The sequence below is a fragment of the Trichomycterus rosablanca genome, chromosome 25 (genome assembly GCF_030014385.1).
Source record: "Trichomycterus rosablanca isolate fTriRos1 chromosome 25, fTriRos1.hap1, whole genome shotgun sequence".
Taxonomy (NCBI): Eukaryota; Metazoa; Chordata; class Actinopteri; order Siluriformes; family Trichomycteridae; genus Trichomycterus; species Trichomycterus rosablanca.
Window position 1 is genome coordinate 2,520,928 of NC_086012.1, and position 22,178 is coordinate 2,543,105.

General features: G+C 44.5%; 1 protein-coding gene and 1 pseudogene across 5 annotated transcripts in view; both read left to right on the forward strand.

Annotated features, from left to right (window-relative positions):
* LOC134302927 (muscleblind-like protein 1) overlaps positions 1-22,178 on the forward strand; it is an 80,515-nt gene that overhangs the window by 19,197 nt on the left and 39,140 nt on the right. For all 5 annotated transcript variants that reach the window (XM_062988187.1, XM_062988186.1, XM_062988190.1 and 2 more), the window contains exon 2: positions 10,355-11,100. In XM_062988187.1, the coding sequence (XP_062844257.1) occupies positions 10,927-11,100 (174 nt within the window). In that variant the 5' untranslated portion in view covers positions 10,355-10,926. The remainder of the gene's footprint in view (positions 1-10,354; positions 11,101-22,178) is intronic.
* On the forward strand, positions 4,982-5,123 carry LOC134302944 (U1 spliceosomal RNA; annotated as a pseudogene).

The following is a 22,178-nucleotide window of genomic DNA, read 5'->3' on the forward strand; positions in this document are numbered from 1 at the left end:
GTGTGTGTGTGTGTCCACACACACTTGATTTTGGACAGTGGTCAGATATAGTTGGCACTTTTTTGGCATAATGAATAAAATAATGAATTAAAAGATAATGGGGGACTAGATAACTTCCTTTTTCTCGTCGTTATACAGCAGATATAATTAATGTCCTTTGTGAAGTAGGTATTTAGGACCGTGGTAATTGGATGGTCGCTGGTTGAAGCCCAACCTGCACCACCAGGTTGACACTGCTAAGCCCCTGAACAAGGCTTAGCTTATTACCTAGATATAAAAATAAAATAACTGATCTGTAGCTTAGCTTTAACTATGTATTGGTTTTAATGGTTGCACTATTTTACAGAACAATAGGAACAAAAGTAACAAGAACTGTCTCAATAATTTTAGACATGTCCCAAAATGCACAAAAGTAAACCAGACAGCCAAAGGGTTAATAAATATGTTACTAATGTTTCTAAGCTGTTATAACACAGTTATTACTACTACTGAATTATTAAACACCTCTGGAGTGATGAAAGGACTCCAGGAACTGTTTAGGTCTGTTAGTATAGATTGTCCAGATTGTTCTGGAACCTTTAGTGTCTCAAGGGGTAGTGGTAGCTTAGTGGTTAAGGTACTAGACTAGTATTCAAAAGGGCACTGGTTGCCACTGTTGGACCCTTGAGCAAAGCCCTTACCCCTTAATTGCTTAGACTGTATACTGTCACAACTGGATAAAAGCGTCCGCTAAATGCTGAAAATGTCAAATAAATCAGAAGGTTTGATCGTGTTATAAAGACGTTATTAAAGCTGTTATAACACATTCATTACTCTCATCTGTCTCCAGCCTTGCACATTTTTCACTTATCATAACACTTCATAGTGCAAACAGACCGATGCACCAACCCTGCGTACTTCACAGCTCAGGCTTTTCCTCCTTCCTTCCTCTCTCGGCTCTTTCACTCTCCTCCGCATTCCAGCGCTCTCCTCCCTTCTCCTCCCTTCCCTCGACTGCGGCGCTGAGAGCGGCGCTTTGTAATCCGAGGCCTCGAGTCCATGTGAACTCCTGCCGCAATCTCTGACCTCAAACTCCTCTGGACTTACTGACTCATCACTGCAGAACTGCGCCCGCTCCAACCTGGCATCTCAGGTGGGATGGGATAAAAGCCCAGCGCCGATCTGGGGACGGTTCGGATCTCACAGCGATTGATAATTTGATGAAAGCAGACGTGCGGTCTGAGTTATTATTCATTTTTTATGATGCTTTTATCCTGTTATCTATAGAAAATGCTTTGTCATGATCAGGGCTGTACTAGGACTGGAGCTTTTCCAGGGAACACTGGGCACAAAGCCTTTTGGACAGGGTGCCAGTTTGATTGTAGGGTGTTGTACGGTCATTTATTAAAACTTACTCACACCTAGGGGCAGTTTAGAGCAGATGATCCAACATACAGCCACAGTAGGATAAAATTGTAGTATAGTGGAACCTTGTTACTCAACGTCCCCTTTAACTCGCATTCTTAGAAACTTGACGTACTTTGTGGACAAATTTGTGCCCTTAAAATCGACGAATTAAAAATAAACAGCCGCTTCGTTCAGCGCTCGGCTTGAGCGGTGCTGTAAAACGTAGTCAAAGTGTGAATATAAGATGAATCTGCATCTGTGTGGAATAACCATCAGATCCAGTGTTACAGCTCCACATGTATCTGTGTTTATCTGGATTTTCCTCCCTGTTTCACATTTAAACTTGTGTTACAGCTCGAGCTTCTGAGAAACTGTGAGAATCAGAATCAGCTTCTCCCAGAGTCTAAAACGCTTCTGGTTGAAAATAAAGCTTAACGTGGTTTAATGTAGTAAAAGAAGGAGACAGGAGCACTAAACTTCTCTTCATTATTACTGCTCATAAGTTCCTCCACTAATCAAATTCCTCACTCGCTGTTTTACTACATTAAGTCACATTGCAGCTTCCAGTGCAAAAACTATTTTGCTGCTTCTCATGTGAATGCGCTGGTACTAAACTCGCTAAGGAATACGAAATTCCAAGATCAAGCATCTCCATGATTAAGAAGCATAAGGAAACAATAAAGAAGTCAAGCTAAAGTGTAGCTTTTATTGTATTTTATATTGATTTGAACTGTTTTCAGTTGTATTTCAGTATTTTTTTTAATTATATTTGTTATTATTAGTGTATAAGTGTCAAAAACAACCCCATTACTTTACATTTGCCTAAAATATATGCAGTTCCACGGGACCATGGACGCATTAACAGGTTTCCCAAACATCCTTATGGGAAAATATACCTTGAAACTCAACGTCTTTTTGACGCCACTCCCAAAACCAGCTGACGTTGAGTTTCAAGTTACCACTGTACTTGGAAGACACATGCCATGGATGTTATGCTAAAAGTGAGTTACAGTATATTGTCTAAGCAATTATAGGCTAAGGGTCTTGCTCAAGGGCCCAACAGTGGCAACCTGACAGTGCGGAACATTTGTGGGAAGAAGTCTTTTGATCTGCTGGGTTGGACACTGCGTCCAGATAATTAATGATTTAAGCTTTTGTGTGGAGTTTTTGCTTTTATTTATTTCCTGCGGACAGGAATCAGTTGAGCTCATGTTTAGATCTTCCCAGCTTTTATTCCTCCAGACTGCTCAGCAATAAAGCACGTTTTGTACTGTGGGGGGTCGTCGGTACAGTAGTTTTGTTATTTATTTATACTAGTTTGGCTTGTTTTGATGGTTTCCAGTCTGTATTGTTTGGTTACAAAGGTCGGCGCTTGGCGTTTGCTTTGCTGGAAGTTATTTGAGGTGAAAAGATGCCGGCAAGCAGAGCGGCACGGTTTCTGTTTTTGGTTTTCCCTGTTTTACTTTCTCTCCATCCTGGATTGAGTTTTTTCTTCTCATCTCAGCAAGAAGTTTCATTTCAAAGATTCAACCAAAGTCGATCAACTTAAATTGGCATCGTAATCCACTGAAACAGCTCCAGCGTACCTCTCCATGGGTTCTGCATGTTTCTGTAACTTACCAAATAAATAAAACTCCATTTATTTAAATAAAAAAAATCTTCAGTTCTGTCTTGAGCTCTTTCATAGCGTTTTTATGGGTCGTTTTTTTTTGCTTTTTTTCATATATGCTTAGTTACAAATATAAATAAATACAGCAACTTAAAAAAAATGATTTTTTTTATGTGTTTTTCTATAAAGTCATTAAACTTAGTGGCATGTCATGCTAATTAATAAAGAAATAAACAGTAATAATGACTGTAATTGTCACAAATCAAGCCTTCTAGTGCTCCTGGAGCTCATGTTTGTGCATGTTGGAGGCGGCCTGGTTTTTGGATTGGTCAATGAAGCTAATGATCTTTCAGCGGAGACGATTTTTGCTTTTTTCATTTATTTTTTAGTCCTATAGGCTGTACAGCAATCGGACACAGCACTTTACCTTCCATGGAGGATGGAATCTAAACAAACAAGCTGCTCTGGCAGTTAAGAGGTGTGTACGTTAGCAGCAGAGGGAATCAGGAGTCGTCAGGAAGGACGCTTTTATCCAAAGCGACTTACAGTTATGACATACACTTCAAGCAGTTCAGGGTTAACCAACAGGGGCATCATGCAGGTGGTGGGGCTTGAACTGGCAACCTTCTAATTACTAGTTCAGTACCTCAACCACTAAGCTACCCCTGTTTCTAGGATGATCATGAGTAATAATGTGTGTGTGAGGGCAGTTCTAGCCTAGCGGTTAAGGTACTGGACTAATAATCAAAACGTTGCTGGTTCAAACCCCACCACTGCCAGGTTGTCACTGTTGGGCCCTTGAGCAAGGCCCTCAACCCTCAATTGCTCAGACTGTATACTTAGTACTGTAAGTCGCTTTGGATAAAGGCATCTGCTAAATGCTGAAAATGTAATTAAGCGGTGTCCATTTACTTTTGTAGGGCAGTTGTAGCCTAGCGGTTAAGGTACTGGACTAGTAATTGAAAGGTCGCTGGTTCAAGCCTCACAACTGTTAGGTTGTCACTGTTGGGCCCTTGAGCAAGGCCCTTAACCCTCAATTGCTTAGACAGTATACTGTCACAGTACTGTAAGTCGCTTTGGATAAAAGTGTCTCCTAAATGCCAAAAGTGTAAATGTAATCAGCTCTGCAGGATGAGGTTTGAATCCTGGTACGTTTCTAAGCCCTAAATTTCTGCCAGAAGTAAAAAAGCTCAAACAAAATTCATAAATATTTTAACGTTTGCATCAGTTTCTCAACATCGCAGAGTTCCGTTAAAGCTCGGTTACATTTCTTTTGTTGATTTGTTTATATAATATTTTATAATACAATTTATTCAGCTTTATTTTCTGTGTAATTAAAAAGCCGGAAGATTCGTTTATGCAACTACATTAAGATTATTGAAATGTGTGTGTGTGTGTGTGTGTGTGTGTTTAAAACGGCGGTTTGGGAAATATTAAAAACACGGTGTGTTTACTGACGTGGCTCCTCGTGTATGTGCGGATGGAGAGGACGGGTGTAATAATATCTCAGAGCCTCCGGCTACATGAAATGATCTTATTCATAATTCATTCACGTCCAGACTCTTATTGATGACGCGTTTATTCAGATATTTTATCGTCGCCGCTTTTTAACAGAAACCCGTGGAGAAAACGACTCTTATTGATGATCAGAGTAAGCAAATGTAGCTGGGTTTATTTCCAGCTGTGCTAATCGGGCGTTTCATCAGATGGGTGATAGATGTTATACGGTGCGTTCGCTACATCGGTCTCAGTTTGACTTTTCAATTATGTTCTACGTGAAGTCGGAGGAACGTCTAGAGGAACCTCTCTCAGCTGGAGCTTTCTGTACAGAGGTTGGAGGACGATCACGTCTTAAATAAACCCGAGCATGCATGCAGACCTGAGTATGTTTTTGCACACTCATCACTGTCCGCTGCTCAGATTCAGCTCCACGTCTGAAGAACGCAGGATGGTCCTGATGATTTTATTCATGTGTTTATTGCATAAATACTTACCTGGCAGGGGCGAGACCATGATGAAGAAGGTGGTTCACCCAGGGTGAGGCTCAGCCAATGCACTCCGGTTGTTCTGACCCTTGGAATCTCGACTGTGTTCTGATAGTCCGGGACTGTGTTCGCGCTCTCCTCGGATTTGGGACGGCGGTAGCCTAGTAGGTAGAGCTTTGGGCTTTCAATATGAAGATTGCTGGTTCAAATCCAGGCTTTGCTATGCAGCCACTGTTGGGCCCTTAAACAAGGCCCTTAACTCTGTCAGCTCCAGGGGCTTGTGGTGGGTCCGGGCTCCTCAGAAACGCTGTGTGCAAGGCAGGAATACTCACACTCACTTTCTTAACCGCTTATCCAATCAGGGTCGCGTGGGGTGCTGGAGCCTATCCCAGCTTTTCAATGGGTGCAAGGCACACAGTAACATCCTGGACGGGGCGCCAGTCCATCGCAGGGCAGACACACATATACACACACATTTACCTATAGGGCAATTCAGTGTCTCCAATTAACCTGACTGCATGTTTTTGGACTGTGGGAGGAAACCAGGGCTCCCGGAGGAAACCCACACAGACACGGGGAGAACATGCAAACTCCGCACAGAAAGGACCCGGACCACCCCGCCTGGGGATCGAACCCAGGACCTTCTTGCTGTGAGGCGACAGTGCCGCCAGACAGGAATACACAATAGTTCATTAAAAATGAGTTAATTAAAAAATCACCTCTGACCATGTCTGTGTTGATAATGTATGTATATATTTTAACAACTATTTTTTTCATATCTAAAGCTTCTGATTAAGGCTTCATGTGTGGGGGAGCTGCTTGCTTCAAAACATCAAAGCAGCCGTTATCTGACTGTCAAAATTTGCCTATGTGCAAATCTCAGGTTCAGGTCGTACCCCTCAGCCTCGGCGGCATGATCGTAACTGTAGGAACCGTAACGGTCCTCCCCGCTCGCTGACTAATCACAACACGGCTTCGTTCAGTCAGACCAGACAAACGTGTCATGGAGTGTCGGGTTTAATGAGCTGGAAAAGCCCTGACAGGAAAATTTCCCAGCCGTGCTGAAGACGACGTATTATTGAGTTAAACTCTACGCGCCGGGTGTCATAACATCAGTTTACCGGCGGTCCACATGATGATTACTGTGATGCCGTGATTACGGGGAGCGTCAGCGGATCGTGAGGGCTGGAAACGTTTCAGCGTGACGTCCGGCGGGAGGATCACCGGTCACAAACACACCTCACTGTTCTCTGATGGAACAAAATACAATAAAGGCTGGGCCACGCCCAAAAGTTCATTTTAACCATCCAGATGTTAGAACCGCCTTCAATTTTGGATCACTGGCTCACTGGCACAGACACTATTGACATATGAATAAATATTAGAATTATTAACTTAGACATGGTCAGAGGTGAAAAGTAACCCCCTGGCCCCCAATTTTATTTAACTATTGTGTCCTCCTGTCTTGTGCCCAGCGTTTCCGGAAAACCTGGACCCACCGCAACTCTGACCAGGATACAGCAGTGTTAAAAATAAAATGAAATAGAAAAAGGACCTAGAATTAAACTCAGGTCTGTAAGACCGGTGTAGCTGCGCTGTTAGATGCACCCACTCTGCATCTAATTATGATTTCAAGATTTGATGGTTTATGGGATTTGGCAGCAAGCAGGTACATGCACCATCTCTGCTTTCTTAGACTGTGGAATTTCGTGATGTGTGTGTGTGTGTGTGTGTGTTCAGCTGTTAGGCTCTTTAAAGCTGGACTGTTGCCCCTGATTTCCAAACCACGTCTGGATGCTCTGCTTGCAATCAGTGGTGCAGAGGCAAGTGTGTGCAAGTGTGTGTGTGCAAGTGTGTGTGTGTGTGTGTGTGTGTGTAGGTGTATACGTGGGTGGATAAAACCATTTGAGTTGGAGTGGGCATGTGTTAGATGGGCGTTGCAGTACCTCCCAGCATATTTGTGAGCAGGCCAGTGCCTGTGTGTGTGTGTGTGTGTGTGTGTGTGTGTGTTCTCTGTGATAAAGGTAATGACTGGGTGAACCTCAGAAGGCTGGAAGTGTGTTCGGTGTGCAGGTGGAGGAGTGAAGCGCTGCAGGCTGCAGCATGTACGCAGAGTCACAGCGGGACGTTCAGACTAAATTTAAAGGAACTTTAATAAAATTTGGGCTTTACTGGTTCCGTTGGGGGGTGAATGCGTGGGGCGTGATAAATACTGCAGGTTCATCACAGGATTCACTGATTTAAAGCCTAAAAATCATTTCATTACATGTTTAGAACGTAAGAGTCAGTAATAAACTAATACTGGTTTATTAATGCAATAATTTTACCAGCTGAGTTTCAACTGGGTGAAAATGACTGCAGGGATTCACTTCAGTTTTACCACAGTGGAATTACTGAGTTTGATGTTGGGTGTGTGTCTGACTAACCAAAGGCGTTTGATGGAATTCAGGTCAGGGTCTCTGTGGAGGCCAGTCCAGTTTATATTTTTCTCCACAAACTTAGCAAACCACGTCTTTATAGATCTCATTTTGTATTTAAACAGTAAACAGTAGCTCAGTAGTTAAGGTACTGGACTAAAAATCATAAGGTTGCCTGTTTAAGCCCCACCACTGCCAGTTTGCCACAGTTGGGCCCTTGGGCAAGGTCCGTAACCCCCAGTTGCTTGAACTGTATTCAGTGGTAATTGAATCCTTAAATTTTTTTTGTTTAGTTTAAATGAAAACAGCATCTGAACATCACAACAGGTGTGTTGTTTTTTTTCTATTATATTTATGCATTTTCTCCTAGTTTATCATAGTCAATTTGTTTTCTGGGGGATCCCTGATTGCAGTCGAGGTGGGTATATTGCTGCTCACGCCTCCTCCGACCCGCGGGCATCCCTTAGCGGAACCCCTTTTCACCCATGCACTCTGCACAGGTGCCTCTCTATCTGCTAATCAGGGTCCTTACACAGCGTTTGAAGACCCCGCCCACATAGTCCGGTCATCCCGGCCTAGCAGAAACTTGTCTGCTGCAGGCACTGCCGATTATGCCCGCTAGATGGCGCCCAGCCGACCGGTGGCAACACCGAGTTTCAGACCGAGGAGTTCAGAACAGCGGAATATCCCGCTGCGCCACCTGGGCACCTCAGGTGTGTTTTCTTTACATCTTTCCAACCCAGACTTGCCTGTTAGATCGAGAAGTTTCACTCCTGAATCCAGAGGACATATTTTTACAGGTCCAGTGGTGCTGTGCTTTATATCACACCAACAGATGCTTGATATCGTGCCCGGTTATTTAAGAGTCGTGTGGCTGCTCAGCTATAGTTACGTTCTTTCTTACAGTTACGTTTCCTTCTAAATGCAGTTAGAATTTCTGTCAGATTATCACCTCATTAGGGAGCATTTTAAGGAATCTAAGAATTTAGACATGCCCTCCTCTCCGGAGTGTAGGATGACCTAAAGTTCTCCTTGTAGAGAGATCACAAAGTTCTCAGACAGACCCTGTGATAAGCTTGTGTAGGTACGAATGAGGTGAAAGCAGCTTTAATATTTAATATTAATTTAATATTAATGCCTGTAGTTCTGGAACGGATGTCCAGCGAGCTCCTGGTGAGTCGTCCACATACTTTTGGCCACACGCATGTGCGCAGACAGTAGAATGCCACGGTTCTTCCACAGGGTGCAGCACATTTGAAAAAGGCCAGAGGAAATGAAGAACTGGAAATTAAAAGGAGGCCGTGCAGGAAAATGAGGAGACAAATCACCTGCTTCATATTTAATGGGCTGATAATGGAATTAGCTGTGGGCACGGTGGAGCTGGCGCAGCGCATGGCACTCCGCTTTCTCTTCAGGGCAGGGCCCGACAGAAGGACGGGGGGCGACCGAGTTAACCGCCGAGCGGGGATACGGCGACTGAGCGGGCAGCCTGTGACATATTGGGACTGTCTTTTAAAACAATGAGGTATTTTTACCTAGCCTGGTTTTACACCCACGCCGGGTCTAATCAGAGCACAGATGTTCGGATCGACCCTCCTCACACACACGGGCCCAGATGTGATCTTCCCTTACAGAAGAGTTCATATACACTTGTAGGGAACGTGGAACAGTGGTCTCTTACCAAGGTTGGGAAGGAAATACTGACATACTGACAAGAAAATGTGTCCACCTGGTCAGATGTGGGTTTGCATGTACAGGACAGGAATGCTTTGGCCATCCCCCTCCCTCAGATCACGTCTGTGTAGATGCCCGATCGGCCGATAGCACCACAACAGTACGCTAGGTGGTGGGCTGACATAATAGACTGCTGTGCCACCCGAGCAGCTATGTATATGTGCTTGCAATCCAACAAACACAAATCGTAAGCTGATGTAGCCTGGGCTACACTGTCCACAGTCAAGCATGCTTTACACCGCCACCGCCGTGTGCTTAGTCCATAGTAATGTGAAGCTTGCTCGACTGTGTCACCCCTGCTACAGCAGCTTACAATTCGTTTCTTGGATTACAAGCACATATATATACATATATATATAGCTTCTCGGGTGGTGCAGCAGTCTATTATGCCAGCCCACCACCTTGCATACTGTCGCTGTACTATCAGCCGGCCAGACGTCCACACAGACGTGATCTGAGAAAGGATCTGCACCTTGTCCAAAGCTCTCAATGAAACCAGACCCACTGTGATCCTGACCAAGATAAAGCATTAATATAACCAGAAGTATGTGGACACCCTCTATTAGACTCCTAACAGCTGTTAAAAAACATGCAAACTCCACTGAGAATGAACCCTGGTCGCTTGACAGGGGACTCGAACCCAGACCCTTCCAGCGCTCTGTAGTCAATCAGAATTAGTATGAATATTTATCAGGAGTCTGGAGGCTTTAAACACGACAAAAGAAACCAGTTAAATTGCCAGGGAGGTACGGTGGCTCGGTGGGTAGCTCTGTCGCCTCACGGCAAGAAGGTCCTGGGTTCGATTCCCAGGTGGAGCGGCCAGGGTCCTTTCTGTGTGGAGTTTGCATGTTCTCCCCGTGTCTGTGGAAGTGGAAGACTGTTGTAGATGTGCATTACTGCTGTACTCTATGCACAGTTTAGACTTGTATTGTAGGTCTTGTTGTTTTGTGTTATCCTTGGGCGCGGTGCCCTGGCGAAGGCCGTGTTTTCTCACACCTGGCCACAGCACAGCTTTATCTGATTGGCACTTTGCCCGGGGTTCGCCAGTCACTCCTGCTCCGCTTTTAAACGAATTTGCCTCTCGCTGTAAGAGATCTGCTGCTCGATTTGATTGTTCCACTTCAGTACTAAGCCTGTTGATTTGGCTCATGAGTGTGTGTGTGTGTGTGTGTGTGCGCGGTCTTGTGTGTGAAGCTAAACGTTAACCCTCTCTCTCCCCGCAGGTCGCCACCGACAGACGTGCCTTCGACATCCACTGCTGCTTGGACCGCTTAAAACGGGCAGCGCCGCCCCCCCCTCCTCCCTGCTTCCCCGCTTCCGCCACCCGCTTGTGGAACGGTCTCCGCTACGTACCTGGTCGCCACGGCAACGCCCCGCACCCCTCGACGCTCGCCCCATGCCGCTCCTCGAGCCCGTCTCGTAGGGATCCGACCAGCGAGTCTTCGACGCCTGCGTGTGGGTGAGAGGTGACTGCTCTTTCCACAGCACCAGCTCCGCCCACCTCCTCCCTCCAGCCTCCGCAAGCGCACGTAATCAATAATGAGTTTCACCATCCGTCTGGCCCGGCAGCGCAGCTGAGAAAAGAGCGAGAGGCGAGAGAGTGGGAAAAACGAGAAGCATCGAGGCCTCCGAAGGGGCTTCAGAACCGAAATAAAGGTAACAAACATGGGCGTCTGATCCATCAGCCTGAAAAACACCCGTTGTTTTTGGTACTTTTCCGTACGAGCGGCGCTGCACAAACCAAACCGGACCCTTAAATAAACCATTTCTTCATTGTTGCCGTGGTGTTGCCAGAATGGCAGTGAATGTTATGCCCATCCGGGACACCAAGTGGCTGACGCTGGAGGTGTGTCGTGAGTTCCAGCGTGGCACGTGCTCCCGGCCCGACTCTGAATGTAAGTTCGCGCATCCGGCCAAGAGCTGCCAGGTGGAGAACGGGAGGGTCATCGCCTGCTTCGACTCCCTCAAGGTAAGTACGATTGTTTTGGGGTACAGCGTGATTCGGGTTCCAGTTCTGGGTGGCGGTTTCGGGTCAGTACTGGTCTTTGTATTAAATGTTTGATAGTGACTGTCGGGACCTTGCAGGGGAGTTATTAGACCTGTATGGAGTACTATATTGGAAGTGGTGTTTAGCGTATGGAACACTGTTAGGGCACATTCCCATGAGAAGCGGGGAGTAGTTCTTTCAACCTGCCAGAGGCGGCGTCTCACAGAGAGCAGCATGGCGTACGGAGACTCTCGTGCCAGAGGCTGAACCCGAGGAACCTCACTCACTCGCTTTCTTAACCGCTTATCCAGTTAGGGTCGCGGTGGGAGGTGATGGAGCCTATCCCAGCTTTTCAATGGGCGCAAGGCACACAGTAACATCCTGGACGGGGCGTCAGTCCATCGCAGGACAGACACTCACACACCCATTCACCTATAGGGCAATTCAGTGTCTCCAATTAACCTGACTGCATGTTTTTGGACTGTGGGAGGAAACCGGAGCTCCCGGAGGAAACCCACGCAGACACGGGGAGAACATGCAAACTCCGCACAGAAAGGATCGAACCCAGGACCTTCTTGCTGCGGGGCGACAGTGCTACCCACCGTGCCAGTTGAATGCACTGAAGGACGCCAGCATTAGTCATACAGGTTAAAGAGCCACACACACACTCACACACTCTCTCACACACACACTCACACACACTCTCTCACACACACACTCACACACACTCCCTCTCACACACACGCTCACACACACAAACAAAAAACCATAGCCCTTTGGTGCCAGCGTCTCCGCCTGGCTTCTGACAGGATGACGTATCTGTTTTTATCTCTGCTGGAATTGCTTACACCTCGAAAAGAGAGAAAGAGAAAATGAGAAGTGTAATACGTGGCACAGCGTGGCATTGCCTGGCATTTCTACTAAAACAGAACAGAGGAAGAAAGTTCCATGAAATGTTTTATAGTTAATCCTTACTGAGTTCCTCACTTCTGAGAGTCTGACTAATTATAACCTAGTGAGCTGCCTTGCTGCCTACTGCCTACCTCAGCTGCCTCAGTAGAGAGGATTCTAATAACACATCGAACTCATAAGGCAGATTATTTAGATGCACCGCAGTTTAGTATACTAAGCTACCACAGTTGGCATCAGGCAGCACAAACCGCTGGCACGTCAGCTAACGTCTCCGTCCGTGTACCGAAAACGCTTAAACTCTCTCCGACGAGCCTGAATTTACAAATAAATGACACTTACATAATTCTACCTTTATACACATTAAACATTATTGAGAATTTATTTACATGTAACAAGAACTTTGTTGGTTGCTCTGCATTTATTCGTCCGGCATGTTTGTAGTTTCTTGTGAGAAAAGTTGTGCCGCACTGAATGCTGGGATTGTGTTCAGCGCTGATGAGGCGTCGGATGCTTCCTCGTTATTCAGTCAGATTATCACTCAGAATTAAGGCGCCTCAGTAGGAGCGTTTTAAGGGATCTAAGAATTTAGACACGCCCTCTTCTCGGGAGTGTAGGATGACCTAAAATGTGTCCATGCATCTACACAGACCCAGTGTACGAGAAGCCGACCAATTCGTGCCCAGTTTTATTCATTTATGGGTGAAAATTAGCACTGATGTTTGAGGACTTGGTTTTAGGGATTGTTGTGGTGATCTGGCAACCTTGATGTCCTCACAGTTTTACTGCAGGAGTACAAATGTACCCAGTTAAGTGTCATTCATCAAGTTACTTCAGGCTGATGCCCTAAAGGTGTTCTGTTATAGGGAAATAAGACCAAGATGCAAAGCAAAAGCTCTGGACCCCCTGCCTAGTCCCTATTTGCTTATTTGAGGACTGGTGTAGGACTCAGCCGAGGTACAATCCCACCCTGACTGCTGATGAGAAGCCGTGTGACATCACAGGAGTTTCATTTTCCGACACAGTATAAATATTTATTGTGTCCAAATTCTATTGGAAACTTCCAGACCGCAGTGGAACAAACTTTTGGTGTCGATTCATCTGGAGATACAGACGTACTGTGTGGATTAGCGAATGCCTCCCTGCCAGCCTGCCAAAAAAAGCAAATAAAAGCAAATATATTGGCAGTGGAGATTTTCCATGTCATTATCGACATTCGTTCCTAAAAAATGAATGAATATTTATATTGTGGGTGAAAAATGCGAGCGTGCCAGCGAGGCCTGGTGTAACAGAGTCATTTTAATATTTCCACTGTCTGATGCCAAGCTGCTCCTGCTAATGAAAGAGGCAAATCGTGAATATTCAAATCTGTGGATTATTTATGAGAATGCAGAACGTATTAAAATTTATAAAGGATTAAAATAACATGAATTCTGACAACTTACATTAAAAAATCATGTGAGTTTTGATCTATTTTAATGATATTACACTGAAAACTACATACTAACACAGGACGTTAGATTTTAGATTCAGTTCCAGTCGGTTCTTTACTCAGGGGGATTTTGCCAGGGGGTTTTGATGCTCTGACACTAAAAAGTCCCTTCAAATTATTTCTGGATTCTATTTAACTATTTCAGATCATCTGCTTTTTAGAGACATTTCATTTTTACCAACCACTTTATACTGGTCTGGATCACAGGTAACACTGGGAACAAGGCAGGATTATGCTGGACAGGGTGCCAATCCATCTCATGGCCAATCATGTCTGTGTAGAAGCCAAGTTGGCCAATAACACAGCTAAGATTCAAACCTGAATCCAAAAGATCGTGAGCTAGAGTAATAAACCTCTGCGCCTCATTTTTTTTTCCACTTTTTTGCCTGTGGCACGAGACCCTCGGCAGCTGAGGAGGGTCGCAGGATAGCCCACCCCCCGACTCCAAAATGCATGAACTGCTTCTTTACCCCAGCCAGTGGGGAATTCTTACACAGTCTTAGCACCCACAGAGGACCTGCTCAATACTGCTTCTGCATATAGCAAAAACTTTTAAAACCACCTTAAAATACACAAACCAGTTTAAAATTAGTTTCAAAACCACCTTACAAACACAAAACCAGTTTAAAACCACCTTAAAAACACAAAACCAGTTTAAAATCAGTTTTAGGATTAGGACAACTGTCATTTTATTATCACCACGATCTTCTCGATCAATCCTAAGTGAACTGAAGTGAACCGACCTCGCATCCGCTCAGTGAACAGTGACCGCCGTGCCACAGCAGATTGGCATCGTATTTATTCCATATGCTCACAGTGGCAGGTGAAAATGCCAGCCTGTAGGTGTTGCTTTGACCTCTGCCGTGTCCTTGCCCGCGTTCAGGTGTCAGTGCACCTCATGCCGGGTGAGAGAAGGAGCTGGAGAGGTTGCCATCATCATCATCTCTACGACGACCTTCTGCTTCTGTTCTCTACGCTGTTCTCTAACCTGGTTTATACAGAACACACTGTTATTGATCAGGGTCGCGGTGGGTCCAGCAGCAGCCAGAAACACCGGGTACATGGCAGGAATACCTAGTTCATACATTTTCTTATTAAACCCACATGGGCACTGCTACCAGAGCCAAGGTTTGAACCCAGATCCCCAAAACCTATTTAGTTTAAAATGATCCCCAAAACCAACCAAATGAGGAATCAGCCTAATGCTCATTTAAAAGCATAACAAATTATTGTCCAATTATTTGTCCAAAATCAGCCCAAACCAGCCTGTAACCCAACCCAGCATGCACTGGAAAAAACCTAAAACTAGTCTGGTACGAAACCAAGGACTATTTAAAACCAGACCTAAAAGCAAAACCAGTTTAAAACCGCCTTAAAAAAACACAAAGCCAGTTTAAAATCTGTTTTAAAACCACCTTAAAAACACAAAAAACAGTTCAAAATAGAAATCACCTTAAATATACAAACCAGTTTAAAATCAGTTTTAAAACCACCTTTAAATACACAAGCCAGTTTTTAAACCACCTTAAAACCACCTTAAACCACCTTTAAATACACAAACCGGTTTAAAATGAGTTTTGAAACCACCTTAAAATACACAAACCAGATTAGTTTTCTGAATTCTTGTACTAGGTTCCAGTTCAGCCCTGATGTTTTACACAGTATAGACCACTGAAGTCGTTTCGTCATTTTGTAGGCCACGCCATGTTGGTATGCCCATATTTGGTAACCCGGGTGTAAGAGAAATTTTGAATGGGAAATATGAATGGAGATTTCGCAAATTGCCTCTCTCGCATCCTGTAGTCATAAAAAATTTTCCAAAGCTGTTACGTTTTGTTTTATGGAGATTCTTCTGTCTATTATCACTGGATCCTCTGAATTATGAAGTCGTTAAAGAGTCAAAATATGAATATTGCTACATGTAAGCTAATGCTACTGCGCACTGAACTGACGTCACTAAACTGGAAGCCTCTTAATGTTTTCTTTTTTTTTCTTGTATAAGCCTCTTAAATAACCACACGAAGCAGCGCGATTCACCAGAGTAACTGTGGTGTGATAGTCACAAGTTTTGGTTGATATTTTTAGTAGAAAGCAAGGACGGTCGGGTGTTACGCCTTTGGTTGTACTCACCAAAAGCGAGCCGCCCGTTCCGTTGATTTGATTGGTGTAGTTCAGTGACGTCTAATTTATGTGCAGTAGCATTAGCTTGTAGCATTATTAGTATTACGACCCTTTAACAACCTCGTAATTCAGAGGATCCAGTGATGTACAGGAGAAAAATGTACACAGGACAAAATGTACAAGGTTCTGAAAATGTTTATTTAGCACAGCATGCGTTAGAGTCGATTTTTCCCATAGGAAATCTGAGTTAGACCCGGGTCTCCAAATTTGGGCATAACGAGGACTACAGAATGACGCATGACTTCAGAGAACAAACGTTCAGACAGTGTTGGACGGCGGTAACGACGACACAGAGGACAAATCTGATGAGAAATGAGTACACTGGATCAGAGCGACTCTCAGGACAGTCGATGATGCTGAACGGTTTAAGTGTCATAAATCAGTCAGAGAAAACAGGAGAACTAATGAGCTCAGACGTGATCGACACAGGAACACGATACAGATCCGGGCGGAGCTAAAAGCTAAAGTCTCACCGCCACTGCGCCATTGATTCTGTACAGAATCTAAACATATCAGCGGCACTGTGATGGAACTGTGATGGAACTGTGAGGGAACGTTCTCTACGCTCCTCACACGAGACTCACAAATAAATATAAACACGTGAATCCGAGCCAGCGGGGGGGTCACGGCATGAACGCGCAGAGCTACGCCTCTATTTTCGTTTTACTATCACACATACACACGATCATTTCCATTTCACAGAGCCGAGCCTCCGTCTCCTCACCCCCGTGTGTCTGCGCTGGGATTTTATTTGTCTTTCTGCATGTTAATGCCATTATTGATGTACTGAAAGTGAAGCGTGAGCTAACAGAAGCACGGCGCTGTCAGAAATGCATTTAGCTCGATTCTGTTCTGATTTAGTCAGTGTCAGTTCCCAACTGCTGGCTGAGACGACTGATCACATGACAGCTACCAACTGGGAGGGTGAAACACAGGGGTCGTGTTTTTAACTGCTTTAGACTTTGACATCTTGGTCATTTTGACTGAGTGATTACTAACTGAATTGCTGTAGGATTGTTAGGACGCCTCATAGTGCAGATTAACCAGTAATCGTGATGCACTTGAACGCAACACGCTATGCCTTATTTAATGGTACAGATAACATGATAATGGTATTTAACTGGATATTAGGGCAAACTGTAGCCTAGTGGTCAAGGTACTGGACTAGTAATCAGAAGGTCGCTGGTTCAAGCCTCACAACTGCCAGGTTGCTGATGTTGGGCCCTTAATCCTCAATTGCTCAGACTGTACACTGTAACTGTAATGTAAAGTCACTTTGGATAAAAGCGTCTGCTAAATGCCAATAATGTAAATGTAAATATTAAAGGTCATGACATGTTTATGACATGCTTATTCCAGTGCTCTTCTGTGCTAAATATTAAGGAAATAAGGAAATAAAATACATTTCGTGATGGGACACCAGGCTCCAGGTAAAATCCGCGTCTGACTCCTTCACCCTGACGTCATACCGCTTCAGAAGATGCGTCCAGCATCTCAACGAAACCGGTCGTCTCTCCCTCGCCCTCCCTCCGCCCCGTCCGTCCGCTCCCCATCGGATATTTATCCCCTGCCTCCCCTCCTCAGCCGTCTCATGATTTTAAGCAGGCCATTTGTAAGCCTCGCCAGCGCTGCGGGAACACAAACATCAGAATTAGGATGCAGACGGGAACAGGACAGAGGGAGGGAGGGAGGAAACGGAGGGGGAGAATTAATTCAGGTGAGAGCTCATCCCCGGAGCGGCTCACGCGCTCTCGCTGGAATATGTCGTAGTCTCCGCTTTTATAGGTTTGTGTACAGAAGCGACCTAGCGGGTGCTAATCTGCAAGCGTCCTCGGTCTGAGCTGGTGGTGCATGTGGCATAAACATTGTAAAAGGGAATTAGACATGACTAAATTGACACATTTATTGTTAACTTTTAACGTTTATAATTAGTCCGGAGGGTTTGGTGTGATGAGCTTCAGCTTTAGTAAATTGAGCCATGTGTGTGTTTAAATCTCTCACACTTTATTTTACACTCGTTTTACTGGATCTCGTTTTGTTTTGTCACTTCCCGTCTGTCTGGGCGTCTTGTTCGTATTCACCACGACCTTAAGGTTTGACAGCTTCCTCTCTCTCAGAGATTAAGTGCTGTCATGTGTTTGAGAGTGTTTGAGAGTGTCTATTTAAAAAGTAAAAACGTCTTCGACCTCATCAGTCATGTTGGGACTCACATGAGTCGACTGTGTCGGTCTGAGCAGATTTTAGATCGTAATTAAAAGAGGTTTGAAAAATCCTGAAAACTCTCATCTGTTTAGCACACAGGGTTTAGGTTTTATTTGGTTTGTTCTGGTCTGGTGTGGTATAGTGTGATCTGGTTTAGTTTGGTTTGATCTGTTATTTTGGTTTACTTTTATTTGATTTAGTTTGGTTTGGGTTTTTTTTGTTTGATTTGGTTTGGTCTGATCTGGTTTGGTTTGATCTTATTTTGTTTGGGTTTGATTTGGTTTGGTTTGATAAATCCCATCAACTATTGCACTTTAAATTTGTAAATTCAGATTCCATTTAGCAGATAAAATCAACAGAAAGACGAGTGTGGAAAGAATTTGGCTTAAACTATGTGGACATCTTGAGTGTGTTGGACTCTGTGTTGTACACAGATTTTCTTTAAAAATGTTTTTGCTCCAATCATTCAGTCACAGAAATCATCGAGTCCTAAACCAGTGTAAGAAAACCTTTTACCTCAGATCTCCAGCTGAAACGTGTTTTAGTTTTTAGTTTCTGCCCTGACGTTTCCTCTCCTCTCTCTCCGTCTCTCCACTCCTTTTCAGATCCAGCCCTTAAAAAATGCAAGTCATTTCCCAGGATCATGTAACTGGCCTAAAATAACAGGGACTGGCAGAGCGGGGCACACGGAGGGGCAGCGCCCTCATCTATTACTGAATCGGCTTGTCTGAATGATTCATGCAACAATTAAGAGAGGAATTCAGACTCGCTTCTGCGTCACGTGGATCTACAGTGAGCTGAACGAGCACTCGAACCCTGTCATACACCGTAACCCTGATATACAACGTAAATCTACACATATGAACAGAAAGTATATAATTTAATAGAAGTATATGTTTACGAGCATAAACAAAGCTGTCGAGTGGGGTGAGGTCAGGAATCTGTGCCGTCCAGCTCACTGGAGTTTCTTTACTTTAATCTGGACTTTTCTTCATGTCTTTGTAGAGCTTGTTGTGCTGGAACAGAAAAGGACCTTCCCTAAACTGTTGCTGCATAGTCAGAAGCCTAAGATTTCCTTTATTTAGCTGATTTATTTCACCTGTTAGCAACTGTTGTGGCTGAAACTTTTGTCCGTACATTTACACTTACAGTACCGTGACAGTATATTGTCTAAGCAATTGAGGGTTAAGGGCCTTGCTTAAGGGCCCAAAATTGGCAACCTGACAGTGGTGGGGCTTAAACCAGTGACCTTTCGATTACTAGTCCAGCACCTTAACCGCTAGGCTACAACTAAGTGTTTAAATACTTGTTTCCTTGTCTGTTTAGTCTGGATCTGTGTGTTTTTGAGGGTGAAGTATTTGGGTTTGCGTCTCGTACCCTACGTGAGACACTCACGCTACGCCACATCGCTATCACGACCCATCAGCCCCATCTATTTTTTGCTGACTCGGCAGCGGGCTGAAAGGTCGTACGAGGTGAAGCCCTCCCTCGGGGAGCAGGGCTAATCGACTCCCTCTAATTTAAAAGCAGGAGGGAGGAGGACGAGGAGGGAGGCTAACGGAGGGGAATGTAGGGGTGAGGTTAAAGACTCTGTGCCAGCACGTCTCGGGCTCAACGCCAGCGCACCGGGGCTGAAGGCTAAGCTTTAAAGAACAGAATTTTAGACACATAACTTGACTAACGTTCTAAAAAACAGGCCTGAATTAGAACTCCCGCTATAGGAAGAATCTGGATTTTGGCTTATTTGTGCCCAGTTAAGTTGCATAAACCTTCAGTAAACAAGAAAGGTATTTAGAATACAAGGAAATTAATATGAGCATCAAATGATAAGCTGCTAATAACGTATGCAAGCTAACAGGAGCTTCTGACTTTCCTCAGTTCTTAGCATCTCAGAATGACACGCCGTATCCCATTAAGCTCCTTCCATTAGCGACTGCTCACTTTAAAATGCTAATAACGGATGCCAGCTAGCAGGAGGCTTTGCTATCTAAACTTTCTTCTTAGCCCTATTAGCATTTTAAGATGCTGTGCTATATTCCATTAAGCTTTCATCATTACAGAACTCTTAGAAACTTTCCCCGAGTCTTTAAAACACTGTAGGAGCGACACGGTTACACGTTTACCTCGTTTGCATTTACAGGTTAAAATATAAAATATAAAAGTGGTGTTTGTGTGGAACCGAAAAAATAAATAGCGTGCAGGAGCTCAAAAATAAAGCTGTAAGATTAGCACGATCGCTAATCAGCTGCTAATTGCCATTTGTTATTTATGAGGTTAAATTGAAGTAGTAGGAATAGCTACCATTAAAAAATTCCTGTTAGTTTGAGATTAGAACTAATTTTAAAGGAGCAGCTCCAAGTTATCCAACGCTCACATCAGCAGGTCACAGAATTGAATGTGCTAGCCTGTTAATGAAACACAGCCTCTACACAGACGCATTTTAGGTCATCCTACACGTCTGAGAAGAGGGCGTGTCTAAATTCTTAGATCCCTTAAAAAGCTCCTACTGAGGCGCCTGAATTCTGACTGAATGACGAGGCAGCGTCCAACGCTTCATCAGCGCTGAAGGCATAGGTTGATCGGCCTCAGGCTAACTGTGTTAGCGTAGTAAGCTAAAACTGCAACGTAATCAGCGTAATCTCTGTATAAGTAGTACGTCTAAATAATCTGCCTTATGAGTTCCCTGTCTTATTAGAATCCTACTACTAAAGGGGACAGTTGTGGCCTAGCGGTTAAGGCACTGGACTAGTAATCCAAAGGTTGCCGGTTCAAGCCCCACCACTGCCAGGTTGCCACTGTTGGGCCCTCGAGCAAGGCCCTTTACCCTCAATTGCTCAGACTGTATACTGTCACTGTACTGTAAGTCGTTTTGGATAAAAGCGTCTGCTAAATGCCGAAAATGTAAATGTAAAGCAGCAAGGCAGCTGACTAGGTTTTCAGACAGACACTATATGACCGAAAGTATTCGGACGCCTGACCATGAGCTTGTTGGACGTCCTTTTTCAAATTCAAATGCTGTTAAAATAGATCAGCTATAACAACAGCCACTCTTCTGAGAAGGCTTCTCACAAGACTGTGGGAATTTGTGCCCATTCAGTCGATAGAGCATTAGTATGACGGGGCACTGATGCCTCGGTTGATGTTCCCGGTTCATTCCAGAGCTGTTGAGGACTTGGTTAGCAGGAAAGGACCTTCCCTAAACTGTCCGTGCAAAGCTGAAAGCATTTAATTTCCGTTATGTAATTGATATATTACGCTTGTTAGCGACTGTTGTGGCTGCACAGAATAAATACTAAACCATCGCGCCGCTCAGCAGCTGTTTTGTTGTTGGCGCTGATGTGAACAGCTGGAGCTGCGGCCATCAGGAGAAGTCAGGAGAGGACAGAGTTCTCTGAAGGCCAGAGCGAGGAACAGTTCTAATCCGTTTTATTGTTATGGTTTCTGTCGGAACAGCGATTGTGGTCGTTGCTATTGCTCAGCAGAGCTTAACTCGATTATCCCACAATTCTATCACCAGGAAGAGAGAAATCATTTCCTGTTGCTCATTGGGTTTGCTTGAAATGTAGCATCGTTTTTTTTCTGGCACAGGAAACGATCGGTGTGGCACAGCTGTAACGACTGGATGAAGCTACTCATGTTGTGGACACGGAGCTGAAGGAAATGTAGAAATGAGCTTTTAACTTCTATAAAATATGGAAATTCTTTCTTATCATTAAGTGTTTTAGCCACACACATAAAATTTTAGCGTCATGTTTGTAAACATAACATAAAGATGTAACATAAAGCCTCCATAAGGGGGCGTACGTGGACAAATTCATTTTGTGTTTATGTGCCTGTTGAAATTCATCAGTTAATTATTATTAATTTTCTCTGCGATTTTTTTTGGTTCAGGACCCACCCAAGGGTCACGACCCTGCGCTAACCCACAGCAGCCAAGTCTTACTGGAGCCGACAGACCGGTTTGACGTGAAATCAACTTCCTCCCACTGCAGCAGTGACACCTACAGTCTGGGAGAGGAGCTTCATGAGTGGTGGAGGAATACAGATTGCGTAGTGTGGTCCTCCATATGTGCTGAGACTCTCTGTATGACTCCATCGCTGGCTGGTATGAAGACGCGATGTTGAAAAAAACAGCACTGGTGTCATGTGACCAGCAGAGGTCACAAAAACGCACAATGCACAGTTTTGAAACCTTGCTAAAGAAGTGCAGCGTTTTTGTGGCATAAGCTTTAGCGTCAGGTCCTGCGCCGCTCTCAGCTGGAGTGGCATTACCGCT